Below are 14805 nucleotides of genomic sequence, written 5' to 3'. Positions count from 1 at the left end.
TTAGACAATCACAGAAAGCATTTAACAGTTACATAAAAGAAGGCAGAAAAAAAATACAAATAGTGGTTCATGTTCAAGAGACCCAAAATCAAATATACGTATTTTTCCTCTTTCCTGTGGTGCTATTGATCGGTCTAGGTTGTTTTGTGAGTTACAGAGTGTTGGAGATATCGGCTGTAGAGATGTCTGCTTTCTCTCCGTTATCAAGGAACGAGATGGGACTCGGCTTGAGATGCTCAAAGCACTTTTTTTCTTTCCAGAAATCATGACATGGTTACTCAAGATAATCCACAGACCTTGTTGTGAACAGTTTGATGTCATGAGCCTCTTGACCATGAGGAGAACCATGATTACGGAGCTAGAACAGCGACTATAAGCTTTGGCATCAAAAATAAAATTCAGCATTGAAAAGGAGACACGAGCACAACAAAATCCACTGAAAAATAAAAGACAGGCATTAAAAATCATTTTTATTTTGATATTTTTCACATTATCGTGCTTTTCAATGACAATCTTCTGATTTTTCTTCACGTCACTCTTTTTTTCAGTGTCACTTTTGTTTTTGTTGACATTTTTTGAAATTTTCAGTCTTTCTTTGCTGAATTTCTGTCACTGAAAAAATGACATTTAGAAAAAGATTGTCACTAAAAATACACCAGGATGCAAAAAATTACAAAAATAAATTTTAATGTTTGTGTTTTATTTTTCAGTGTTTTTTTTTCCAGTGTAGATGTTTCTTTTTTTTAATGCCAAATTTTCTTTTCAATACCAAAATTTATTGTTGCTGTTCTAACTCCGTAACAGTGATAAGGTTGTCGGATGTGGTTCAGTTGAAAGAAAACAGTTCCTACATGAAACTGCTCACAACAAGGTCTGTGGATTATCTTGAGTAACTGGATCATGATTTCTTTATAAAACATTGATGTTTTTCAAATGTATTTTTTTGGCACTTTGAGCACCACAAGCTGAGTGTCATCTAGTTCTGCAATACTGAAGAGAAGTCAGACATCTCTACAGCTGATATCTCCAACACTCAGTAACTCACACAAAAACAATCTAGAGTCATATCTAGATTCACATATAGCGCTACAGGTGACAAGGAAAGTATGCGTATTTGATTTTGGGGTGAACTGTCCCTTTAGAACTGATTTCCAAACATCAGAACAGTTTAATGTCTGTTCGATATCCAGTGATTACGACTTTATTTCTGATGCATCACATTTTTTCCAGCAGTGTGACAGCACCAAACAGCATCTTACTTTAAAACAATCAAGCTGCATTATTTTTTTATATTTTCACTTTTTTTTCCAACCCAACGCGTCATACATGAGATCACTGTTCAGAAAAATAACAGCAGAACATCCAAAATAAGGCAGACAAAAAAAAATCCCTTTTGTTTTGCTTGTAACACAGAAGAGATAATGAAAAATGAATTGTGCTCATGAGCCGTTTGCGTACAGAGAAACATGAGAGTCCTGCACACAAAGATCAAAGTCTGGAGGTTTCAACAGCATTTTGCTTTCAGCTGAAGCCCCAAAACATCAGACGCTCATTTGAACTCGTTGATAACTGTTTAATATTTAAATATAACTTAATGACAGGCGTCTTGTTTTGGGGCTTAAAACCTTCAACTGTTCAAATGTAATCACAATATACAAATACAGCCTAGTGGTGCTCATATATACACAGACTCTTTGTGTGAAGGATCTCTAAACTATCTACAGTCATTTCTCGTCATTATTTTTACACCCCTGAGGAGCTTTATGACCTGAGAAGCTGGTTTTCATTTCGGTGATCAAAACTACAACTTGTCTTCTATCTGAACTTGACATCACTAAACCTACGTAGAAAAATATAAATGTCTTTGTGCTGGATGTAGAAAAATGAGCGGCGGACTTGCTCTGAGGAATGTCAGAAGTAAAGGTGACTCAGACCTGGGTCGACGCCAGCTTCAGTCGCTGCTGCTCCCTGATAATTTTTTTGGGGGGGCAAACTCGTCCAGTGCCAAATCAAACTAATAAATCCAAGAAATAAAAGCTTTGTTGAATCGATTCCATAAATCTGTCAACCCAGGTCTTTGTTTTTAGCTTACTGAGGAGGAAAAATAGATGATGGACACAAAAATAAAAACTTAAACACTAAGGACACTGGAGGTCAAACATAATCAAGTTTCCATCTGATTAAATTCCCTTTAACTTTTATGCAGTCTCATAACTTTTCACCTATTAGAAAATTAAAACTCCAGCTTGAGACGAACACATGACACATTCAAATGCAGGTGTGTCTGTTCTGACAGTCGTTACCAGACTGTTTTGGCTCGTGATAAATGAAACAACCATCAGCTGATGATCAGGTCAACCAAAGAGTGAAAATGCGGAGACCTGAAGACGTAACAGTATCCAGTTATTTAGAAAATAAACTAAAGATTAGAGGAATGTGTAAAAAATAAAGGTAAAACTTCGCTTTAATGGTTTCATAGATGGTTTATAGCACACTATAATGAAGCTGTATACGTAAGTGATTATTAATGTGTCAAACACTGTGGGCCCTTTTACAGTGCCTGGTCAAGGCTGCCTCACCCTGGTGTATATAAGGTACAATCGCAGCGGTCACGGGGAGACAGAGTGGTCCCTTCCCTTAAGCCAGAACGTGTGCGACCTGCCATGAGAGATGTTAAAAGATAGCTATTAGCAGTTAGCGGCTAACTCAAAGAACAATGGCCGTAAATGTCCCCAGATTGGGAAACAATGAGATTCAGGAGCTCCTTACCCTCCGAGCAGAGGACGGGATCAGCTGCCATATAACAGAGACAGTAAATTATTGAGCGGCGGCCATGTTTTTGTGTGCTGTTGCCATTGCAACTGTTGTAGCAGGCTAACTTCCGTACAAACAAACCGACTGACGGCAAGTCACGAACTCACTGAGATGAGGTTTTGCAGTAACGACCAAACCAGCAGTGGAGTTGAGGACTGGAGAGGTGTCTTTGTGCTTTGTCTCTGCTGCCTCACTGCACTGGAACTGAGGATTGCTGGACTTAACTGGTTGTATTTCTATTGGGAAATCATCAAATTCTATTCATTAGTATGTCCAAGTAGAGAGTGTAACCGCTTCATGGCCCCACTGACGCGTGAGGTCATAACAACTAACAGCAGCGGCCATTTTCTTTTGAATTTAGCAAAATGACCATGACAAACAGTTCATTGTCTGTTCTGCTCTCATTCTATTTCTATGGTTTTAATCTTCATCAGCTGCCAGAGAAAAATAAACATTGTTTAGAAATCCATCATCACTGAGTATTAAGTGTAACTTCTGACTCAGATGACGTTTACATTAGCTGAGACCAGCCTATATCAGAAAAGCACATTTTTTCTTGCATCTTCATTCAATTATTTCTGCTGTTTGGAGGAAAATTTAAATTTCACTTCCTTTGCAGGCAACAGAAGACAAGAACAGTGGTCTAATAACTATTTTGAGACGTATCTGCAGAACTAAAACATGATAAATAATGACAAATGACTGACAGTATATTCAACGCTGTGTGTAAAAAGTAAAACCCTTGGAGCATGTACCAAATTACAGAATTTAGTTTTCATAATCAAGTTTGAAAGAGAAAGAGTTCAAAGTTTAAAGTGAGAAACCTCCTGGACGTTTAGCATCTTCACAGGTTAAATGATGGAGGTGTTTTCCTGTGTCTTCCTGGCTGACAGCAATCACAGGGTTTGTTTTCATTTTTCGCTTTTCAAATAGTTTTGGACGGGAATTTGAAACTCTGACTTTTTACAATAGAGGTTGTCAGTACCTAGAACCTCAATACCTTTTGTGCATTTTACAAACTTTTCCAGACAAGTGAACGATTCAGTTCTAGACTACAGATTTGTCCAAACTCTCTCAATCCAGAGTAGGAACACTTAAGAGTCCAGCAGCAACAGTGACAGGAAACACGAGTACCGAAGACGAGCAGTCAGCAGTTTAAATGATATTGTACCATTAGGTAAAACAAACTTAAAGAGATCTGGTTTTAACAATCGTCACTGCAGTTTGAGACGACTGTGTAACATGCCTGAAATAAACAGAAAGAAACTCACAGGTTCAGATGAGCTGCTGATGGCGCCAAAATTAAACTTTGCCATTTCCTCAACTGTTAATCCAGAGACACAAAAATGTCCTTGAAGACTCTCAAACGGGCAGAAAAAGAGAATGTGGGTCTTAAATCAAATGAATGTCATTAATATTCTGTCAATCAGCTCTTTGGAAGTTCTTCAGCAGTCATCATCATCAGAAGTCTTCGTGCAGTTTTCAAAATGTCTTCGTGACATTTCACCAAACTGCTGCAGAGAACATAAAGAGATAAAACATCCAGTTGTTGCCGTGACAACTCGGCAGTTCCTTCTCAGAAGTTCTGCTGCCGTCGTTTTTTGGCCTCGATGGCGTCGAGGATGGGCTGCCTCTTGGTCTGGTAGCGCTGACGGATCTCCTCGATCTCCTGCTCCATCTGAGGGTCCAGAGAGGCCAGACGCAGCCGCAGCTCCTCCACCGTCCACGAACTCACCTACAAACACACAGCAAACAGCTTTATTCTCATCTGCCATTATACTGCATATTATTAACACACACAGACTACTGTACTCTGAGAATTTACTGAATCGTATGACTACGATTATTCAATTCATCTATCAGCTGATCAACAGAACATCAAAAGGCCAATGTTTTGATATTCAACTGATCAATAAACACTACAATCCTTATTTCCAGATTCTCAAATATGAAGATTTGCACCTTTTCTTTCTCTCGTGATAATAAAATGGATATTTAGGTATTTTAAAAGTTGGTCAAACAACGCAAGACATTTTAAAGACATCAAACTGGGTTTAAGAAAAACTGTAAACAAGTGAGTTTCAGTATTTAGACATTTATAGACTAAACAAATAATGGTTAATTAAAGGTGGCAGATTACTTTTTTAAATTCAGAGGATAAATGTTTAATTGGTTCATGTCGAAAATGCTATGAGATATGTGGTCATTAAGTCCCTCAGCCTGAGACTCACAGCCAACCAACCATCAGCCGTTACGCCTCCGGCTGGCAGCCAATAATCTTTTATTTTCAGAGGTTACACAAACATCATGGTCAAGTAGGACTGGGCGATAAAACAACCTCAATAGGGATTTGCAATTAACTTTGCGTCTACAACGATGATAAACTTTGGACATTTTTACTCGTTATGAATTGATCTAACAGTCGATCATAAAGTTGAAATAAACGCAACAACAGCCAGTCAGTCTGCCGCCTCTTTCTCTGCCTCTGCCATGGATGAGTTAAGAGACATGGATACAGCATTTTAGGTGAGGCCTTGTTCATTCCTATGAAAGTTGCTCAGTTATGCATAAAGCCAAAGTTGCTCTATTTCTGTGGTCTGAAATTACCTGGATCATCTGCGTTATTTGCCCCATAGAGCAAGTGCACTAGAGACTTATGACAGCTGAGTACAGCCGAGCAGCGCAATTCCATTTTAGAACTCTGCTAACTTGAATGGGGATGAAATGATTTAATCTTGCAGCTCTTTAAAACTTAGGAAATGTTATCGGACCAAATGGATTAAATCCCGGTAGTAAAATAGGTCATTTTGCAGGGATCGTGACACTCAAAAAATGTATCCACTGATTAATAAGTGTCTCCTTTCCAATGTAAGTCCATGGAAAAACTCTTTTTGGGCCCCGTGGCATAACCTAACAGTTTAATTCCAATTTTGGCCAATGAAAAAACAGTCTTTAGGATAGATTTTACTGGAGTCAGCAATGACAGTGGTCATTATCCGTAGGTGCAACAAAAGGGAGACAGTATGATCAATTTGTCAAAAGCATGTTGAACAAGCAGAACACAAACTTGCAGAAATGTGGCGTCTTCAGGCTGATTTGCCCGCAGCAGCATGCTGCTTCCACTTAATACACACCCGATTTGTTTTGGGTATAGAGTTGGTTATGGTAAAGTGCTGAAACTGGCTGTTGTCCAAACAAACAAACAAACAAAAAAAGGAAAAAAAATATGTTTACTTACAGTTTAGTTATCTCAAAAGCAAAGAAGCATGGACTAAGAAAAATGCCGTCATTCGGTGCCAGCCAAGGTGAAAAACACAACAAATGGAGAGTTACAGATGTAACTAAGGTTCTGTGAATTCTGGATGATGGCCAGTTCGATCACCTGAAAAGGTGCCATCCCAGCGACCACGCCATTACTTCGATATGTTTCAAGGCAAGCCAACTTGTATTGTTCTGATTAGCATGTTTTCAAGGTTCAGTGTTCATTTTAAGATGCTATTCTTATTATTTTATCACAAAATATAGTGTAAACCAAGTCATGTTTGCACCGTTAATCTTAATGTTATTCTGTATCATGTACAATAAACAATACTTTAAATTTTAATTAGTGAACCCTTTGTTTTCTTCAGGCTTCAGTCATTATCAGATTACTCCTCAAACCGGCAGCACTATTAAATTACATATCCTGATAAATATTGGTATCGATCATTATGGAGAAAAGATCGTCAGCCCAACCCTAGTATGACCCTTCTTTCATCTACGACTATCGACTCAGCACCTGCCCTCCCACGGTGAGCTGTTGTGTCTTTGGTTTGATTTTTTAGCCCAACCCTAGTACACAGATAACTGACCTCAGACCTGGATATGAAGCTACTTATCTTCACTGCTAATGACTTTTCTTCCTTGGTGTTAGGATCTTGTGCAGCTGGAGAGTTTGATGACTTTGAGCCCAAAGATCAATCAGTCGTGAGTCCATTAATGGACACTTAGGAAAATCTTTACCACAACCTAAAAATATCTCAAGCATGACATGAAAATCAAGGTGTCTGATAAGTGAATCTATTTCCGTAGCTTTTACATCTATTGACATTTATTCAATCTCTCCCCCTCTCTGCTGTAGGCCTCAGTTAGGGACCCAATGCCTGCTTTAGCACCGTCCCGGGGGGATCCCCCCTCTCAGCTTTTACCAGCAGCACTTCGCTCTCCAGCTATTTATTACCCACAATCAATGGAGCTAAAATAACACTGGTGTCCACTGGAGACATGAGAGAGAGGGGAAGGTCCTACTACTGGACGACACCAGGGGCAGCGTAAAACACACACATAAATCAATTCTAAACCTCGAAATGTTTTAAACCTGGAGGCAACTTTCACTTTAAATCTTAATTTATGATGCTCTGTGATCAATTTAGCTTATTGTTTACAGGAATACTCCACGTGCATAACATCAAAATATAAATTATGTATAAACACTTTTGAAAATAAATGTAGATCAGCAGCAGAGAAGTGGATTGTGGCTGTAATTAACAATTATTTATACCAATGATTAATTAATCTGCTAATGATTTTCCCAATTAATTGTTCGGTCAATTAAAAACAAATACACTCTCACACTTGTAGTGTGAGAGTGTATTTGGAAACATTTTAAAATTCAATTGACAGAATATTAAACTGAAGCTTTTCTAATTTCATTTATCATTTAGGTCATTTTAAAGAAAAAACAGGAAAATTCTCAGGTTGGTGAATTGTTCTCAGGAATTGTTAGTTGCAGCGCTGAACATGTTTTTTCTTGGTGTGACTGTGCATTTAAAGCAATCACACCTGCTGTGAATCAAACCGAACTCCTATTCCTGCTATTTTCAGAGCCATCTTTCACAACTACAGCAAAGTGTTTAATACTCAAAAGACGGAGTGTTCCTTTACACAAATGTGACACATAATGTATTTTCTGGTGGCACAAAGACAAACTCTCCAAACTGCTATTGATAGATGTTGGAGTTTGTTGAGGCTCACATCTGTTTTTAATGTTACAACCCTTCAATAAAGATATTACTAAACTTAAACACATCACCTGGTCAGGTGAGGATATTTCTCACTGCAAACCAACAAAAAGCAATGTGACACACTGTCACAGATGTGACTCTGCGTGCTCCGTCAACTTTAAACCTACAGACAAGTTTCAGATGTCAAGTTTAAGAAAGGTTTCCCCTCTGTACGGGTTAGGCCATCATCACGAGGAAATAAAATAAATTGCAATGATCTTCAAAACAGATATTTAGCCTTGAATGAACAGAGGGAAGAAAATGGAGGTAAAGAAGATACAAAGACATGGGAATGAATACTGATAGAGGAGTTAAAAGCATACTTTGCCGATTTCCAACAAGATCTGTGTCTCTGCTGTGAGGCGAATATCAGCAAGGTATCTCTTGAAGAACTCTGCAGCATTGAATCTACATTTGGTTTAATGGTAACGATGATTATTTTGTGTGATATCACCAAATAACACCACAATTTGAAGAATTTCAGTTTCTTCAGCTTCTTGTTGTGGTTTCCAGCCCACAGCTTTGCTTTTAAGGTTCATTCTCACTGCTGTGTAGCTGCTGGATGTGAAAATAAACAACTGTTTGCAACCAATTTTCACCATAAAAATACGCTAATATGTCACTGATGAACTGCTGTTCACAGCTTCCTGCAAGCATCCCAATAATCTGTGACAGCAGGTGTTCAAAATGATTTTTTCTGATCTTCTCTCACATCAGTCTTCTTTTGGTGAGAAACACAAACACTTACATGACCATGTCAGGTTCTGCAAAGTGACAGAAATCAACTTGGCACATTACACATAATTTGGACAACTTTTGTCCTGTAAATGAACTGTAATTTCAGCTATCTGGAATACACAAAGGGACAGATGAAACACTGGGAGAAAGCAAGGAAATGTACGTAATAGTAAACAAACGTCACAAATTGACGCATATTAGCGCAAAGTTATGTGTACAGCTTCAGAATATAAATTTGCCGTTATGTTGTTATCATATAGACACTATCCATGGAGAACTACTGTAACAATTTCATCATACAAAACAAAAATCTGTAACTTTTTCAAACCATTTAAGGATTTTTTTTTTTTTTTTACTAATACCAGACTTTCCCAGGCCTTGAAAATATAATTGTGAAATTCCACATCTGTGAGAACGCTGATATATATACACACACAATAACAATAAAACACACAAAGGGTTTCAAAATACCAGAGGATTCTTAGTAGGGCTATCCCGAATACCATTTTTTAACATTTGGGCCTTCGGCAGTAGTTTAAGGAGTTTTGCACAGCGGCGACCGGATCTTTGCTCTCAAACCACAAAATAATGTGATGGCACAACAGTCTCCTTCAGTACATTATTCTATGCTTTCTTTTGATTTTCACATTGGCTAGTCATCCTGTTTAATTTGTCTTCTGATTACATCGGAACCGTTGAAACAAGTTGTAGGAAGCCTCTGCAAGTAACTGGTTGCTGGCAGACACTCTGTGCTGCAATAAAATGGTTAATCAGCAGTGCCGTGCACTGTAGAGCCGATGCGCTGTTGGTTCTGCCGGCCTGAATAGAATATAATGTCTATAGCCTTACTGTTGTGTACAGCCTTATAGACTGAGCTGAGTAGTGATGCGCGGGTCGTCCCGTAACCTGCGGGACCCGCAAATGGACCTGCGGGTCGGGCAGCAGTGATCGTCTGTTAAATCGGTCTATAAATGATATTTTGACATTATTGGCTATTACTGTCATGGCATCCCAAGGTACTGATGCGTTGAGCAGGTGACAGTCCGCAGTCGTTTTCAAAACACACTTGTGTCACGCACACGCAAGTAAATAAAAAAACAAATATCGAATAACAAATTTTCATAACGAATACCTACCCATAGAAACGAATACTCGAATATCCAAATATTTGGGTACAGCCCTAATTCTCAGAGCTTTGCAAAAGCCCCCACATCTCATCAACCAAACTCAAAATGTCTCAACAGTCTAAAAATCCTCCTTCTTACGATGTAAAAATGTTGGTCTCATACATTATTTATTTTAAAGACATCACATCACTCATATCCATTCAACCAAAACTTAAACCAGCGTGGCCTCTAATGCACCTTCTGTTACACACAATATGAAAACCAGCAGTGAACTGGGTGTTACTGATGAACTGCTAACCTCTGTCAGGAAACCAGACACATGCCTCTTAACTGTTAAACTTTGATAGAACATGTGACTGGTGACGGGCTCATTAACCTGCAGACTGGGATTTAACCTTCTGTCAGGATCAGTTAGATAAGACTACGATCTATTTGAGGCAACAGGAAGGATAAAGAAAAGGAAGGATGGATAGAAGGACTGGGAGGGCATGTGAGACGGAAGAAAACCAGTAAGGGAAGCATAAAAATAGAGGACCGAATAGAGCAATTGAGGGAGACTGGTTGTTCTACGTCTGCCTCTCATGATTAATGTATGTTAGTGCTTTCCCGCCACATGTTCTATGATGCATTATAACACCACTGAACTGCCATGAAGCATACGCCTCGGATAACATAGTAAATATTAGACAAGGCAGCTAAATATAAGCTTAAAATACGATACCAAACATTCTTTAATAGGAGGGTGTTGTATAACTTCATGTGGGTTTTCTACGACAGTACACTCCTAACCTCAGTGTGAGACAGAGACAGGAAAATGAAACTTCAATAGTAAAATATGAACCACAAACTGATGGAGACAACTGAGTTTCACACAAGCCAACACGCAATGTTTTTGGGTAGCTACATTAAAAAACATCTGGAAGTCAAATATAAAAATAGCACAGCAGACAGATCTAAAATTAAACACAGTCAGCGTGCAGCTGTCAACAAGCTGCCTCAAAGTATTAAAGATCCCACAAGAAATTAGCTCTTTATCCTCACATTTGCAAGTCTAATGGAACGTTAAATCCCCTCAGTGGGATTTGTGTCGCCAAGTGAAGCCTATTTGATGTAATTGTAAATGCTGCAGTGAAGCACACAGATATCCTCCGTTTTAAATTTTCTGTATGCAACATTCAGATCATTAATATAACAGAAAACCAATATTTGCTACGAAAAGATAAATTGGAGTAATGACGTCCTGAGCAGAGAATGAAGTCACACTGCCTGTATATGTGTCGTGTCCCAAGCTTCTCTGTGGTTTGTCGTGGTAAGATGGTCTGGCCATGCTGGCCCACTCATTTCCACCTTTTTGCACTGTGCTCATGATACTGCAATACCATGCTATTTAAAAGCCAAACACAGGGGATGGCAAGCAACGGCCACTCATGCTATTTTTTTTCCCTTTTCATTAAAGGGGTGCCACAAAAGTGAGCAGCACGATGAGCCACTGAGCGTCTGTTCTGCACTGAGCGCTGCATGTTTGCAGTTTTTTTCCCCTGATCACCGAGAGTTGAAAAATGCTGCATCATCTCGTCACTGTCACTTTTGATCCTGCCATCCAATCACAGCAGAGGAGAGGCGGGACAAACACCACAAAGACCAACCATCACACTGCTGAACAACAACAATGGAGGATCTCATTATCTGTTTTTTAGGTGTTTTGTTAAATCATGAAAAACAAAAGAAGAGCAGCATTCAGAGAGATGAAAAACAGGCATCTTTTTTTTTTAATCTTAAAAGCTTTAAATGATTAATTGATCGATGACTTTCACTATGGCAAAGATCAGTTTAGAAATGTACTTAAAATGTGCATTTTTTGTTCCAGTAAACAGTTTTCTGGAGCACCTTGGCTACAGAAAACTTTTGTTGTGTTGCAATTTATTTTGTTTTACAGGAACAATTTAAGGAGATTTAGTGGTGTCTCGCTGTGAGGTTCACTGTTCAGGAGATTTTTAGCAGGAGCTGTATTATGCACATTATCCTCTCCGAAACAAATGGACCAGGTGATTTATATATTTATTTATTCATTTTATTTAACCAGAAAAACCTCTTGAGATTAAGATTTAAACTGGAAAAAAAGACTGAATAAAGCAGATTCGCATTAAAAATATTATTGTTTGTCCAATGATGCTCTTCACTGAGTGGCTGCTAACTATGATGGCTGATGTGAAAATGTGAATGGCCCTATCAAGAGCCAGTGTTTGGTTTGTCCGTTCTGGGCTACTGTAGTAACATGGTGGTGCAACATGGTGATCTCTGTAGAGTAGACGATGACGCCTGTGTAGATATAAATAGCTCATTCTAAGGTAACAAAAACACAACAATTCTTAATTTCAGGTGATTATACACTAAAGAAAACATACTTTTTATATTCCATTTCTGCCAGTATATCCCCCTAAATCCTTCACACTGAACCTTTAAGCCTTGAAATAAAACATACTGGCTGTATGGCAGACAGTGCAGATGTAAATTAGCTTCTGCCCCATTCAGACACATCAAAAACTTTCCATTAACCCAAATCTGTGACCTCCCCAACATCACTGTGCGATGATCCTCTCACTGTGTGTGTGATGTTTATTAAACCTGACAGTGTGTATGTGTCACAGCAACGTGCCGTACATCTATTGAAGATGATGCTGTGCGTGCGTGTGTGACAGCATGCATGTTCACAGCGAACAGTATTAAAAAACCAGGAGAAGAAGAGTGAAAATCGGGGTCATCCAACGGTTACCTGTCACTGTCTGTTAGTCTGACAACTTCAAAAGCACACGGGCACTCATCTACGTCTTAATGGGTGCATGTCACACAACACACACACACACACAGTCACATCATCAACACATGTGGAGCATCTCCACTGTGGCAAACACACCTTTGTACTTTTAAAGAAGCACACTTAGACACCGACAACACACTGATATCCATCGCACAGTTCAACATTTTACAGCATCTAAACACCACTTCACTGGTGCTAAATCCTCAACAATCACTGCGGGAAAATCTAATTGTAACTATCAGGAAACGTTTGCCTTGTTGTTTGAGAAACAAAAGGTTTATTGTTCCGATATCTCTTTCAGAAAGAAAAGGCTTCAGTGCCCTCTGAATATCTAAAGCTGAGCAGGCAGTCGGGTGGTCTGGTAAGAGAAACCACCTCATATTTAAAGGTCACATATTTAATATTTAATTCGAGCAGCAGCAGTAGCAGCAGCAGCCATTTGTCCTGCTTAAATGTCCATGAGCAAGACAAACAACCTTTGCTTCTTCACTCACTGTAATGTGTTTTCCACAGAGGCATCAGCTAAAATGTAAAGGCAGTCAGAAATGTGGAACAAAGTCGGTCAAACAGAAAGTTCTCACTAATACTTCTATTTATTGCTGCTTAGACTACAGCTAATGGGGATTCTAACAAATGAATTAATATCAACAAAACTAAAAGAGTGATCAACAAAAAAAAGTCCTTTATTATGATTTGAACCATAGATAGTAAATCTAAATTACTTAATCTTTACAGGCTGACCAATCAGACCTGATCCAGAACACCTGAACAGATGCAAATACTAAGGGAACAGTGTAACATACAGTTTCACAGTTTACACTTTGTGCCACGTGTGGAAAACATTTTTCTGCTTCGATTATGACACAATAACTATGAACTATGGATGTGACAATATCAGATTTTAACACTGTGATTACTGTGTGCAAAAACACACAATACTGCATTAAACTTTCCTGAAATACAGCTGTCAGTTAAAATCTATGTTCTATTTTTGTGTATGTGCACACTATTTTAACTTTTTTTTTTTTTTTTTTTTAAATATTGTATTGTTATTGTTGTCTTATTGTCACACACTTTGTGAAGCATTTTGTGACCTTGTTTAAATAAGTGCTATACAAATAAAAAATATTATTATTTAATACTATTATTATTGTTATAGTAACACAATTACGGTAACAGAAAATGTTGGAGTTGTCACCAACAGAATGTCAATCTGGATAATGACATGTAGACATTTACCTCATAGTGAACACATTCACATCTCTATTGCACACACACACACGGTGCTTCTTGTAACTCACCACCTCAAGGTCTGCTTCAGTGGACGGTTTGCGGTTGTCTGCGTTGTTTACTCCTCTTCCTCCATCATTGTGACTGTTGGCCTCCTTCTCTTTCTGCTCAAAGTACTCGAGGAAGGACGGCTTGGCCGGCTGCATCGTCTCGTCTCTCCCTGTGAGACACACAATCAACATTTACCTTATGACAGATGATATCCAGGAATCTCTCTCTGTGATAATGGAGCTGAACCATCTTTGGAGCTTAAAACAAGAGTTACAGCAGGACATGCTATAAACTCACAGTGGATAAAATATGAGTCGGTTTATGTCTCAGACAAGTTTTAGAGTCAACACACAGGCCACTGAAGAGCGGTACACAGATGTTGTGCTGCTGTCACTGCAGGACGACGTCTGCTTGGTTGATATATTGGGTTAAATTTAACGCTTCTGGATGAGCTAATAAAAGACTGTTCAAAGATTAAAGAAATTTTGTTTTAACGGCAGGGTCGCAGCTAAAATTAAATATTTTATTTACATAATTAACATGCACTTCCTGTCATCTCATTGTTTAGAAGCTTCCTAAGGGAAAGAATGATGTTGCTTTCCTTCAACAAACAGGCAAGATGAGACAGTAGTGGACTTTTAATTTGTATTCATGTTTGCAAACTTGATTAGATTTGTTTGACTTTGTTTTAATCAGTGTCAAAAATTCTAGTTGTGTCCACTAAGATGTAATGTTGCAGTAAATATTAAACATGAGGTCCTTATCCATAGTCAGTGTAGTACCTACAGTCTGTGTCTGTTGGCACGCCCCAAGTTTGGAGAAGCAGACAGGAGTACCAACACAGAAGCAAAGCAGTTAGCAATAAAACATATTTTAGCCACTTAAAAAAAATCAGTGGCAGTTTAAGCGTAAGCTATGTTTAGAATATTTTCAGTACTTTATCTCTCCGTCAGGGAGCCCTTTCCAACAGGGAAGCAGTTGACGG

General features: G+C 38.6%; 1 protein-coding gene across 1 annotated transcript in view; it reads right to left on the bottom strand.

The window, feature by feature from the left end:
* Positions 1-597: 597 nt before the first annotated feature.
* Positions 598-14805, bottom strand: part of LOC125887195 (serine/threonine-protein kinase 4-like) — a 48058-nt gene continuing 33850 nt past the window's right edge. Inside the window, exons 10-11 of the mRNA XM_049573847.1 lie at positions 13841-13989; positions 598-4549 (exon numbers count right to left, since the gene is read on the bottom strand). Coding sequence (XP_049429804.1) covers positions 4391-4549; positions 13841-13989 — 308 coding nt within the window. The 3' untranslated portion in view covers positions 598-4390. The remainder of the gene's footprint in view (positions 4550-13840; positions 13990-14805) is intronic.

Source organism: Epinephelus fuscoguttatus, linkage group LG1, assembly GCF_011397635.1.
Source record: "Epinephelus fuscoguttatus linkage group LG1, E.fuscoguttatus.final_Chr_v1".
NCBI classification, from domain to species: domain Eukaryota; kingdom Metazoa; phylum Chordata; class Actinopteri; order Perciformes; family Serranidae; genus Epinephelus; species Epinephelus fuscoguttatus.
Note: the sequence above shows the minus strand (reverse complement) of the source record. Positions and strands in the feature narration are given on the sequence as shown.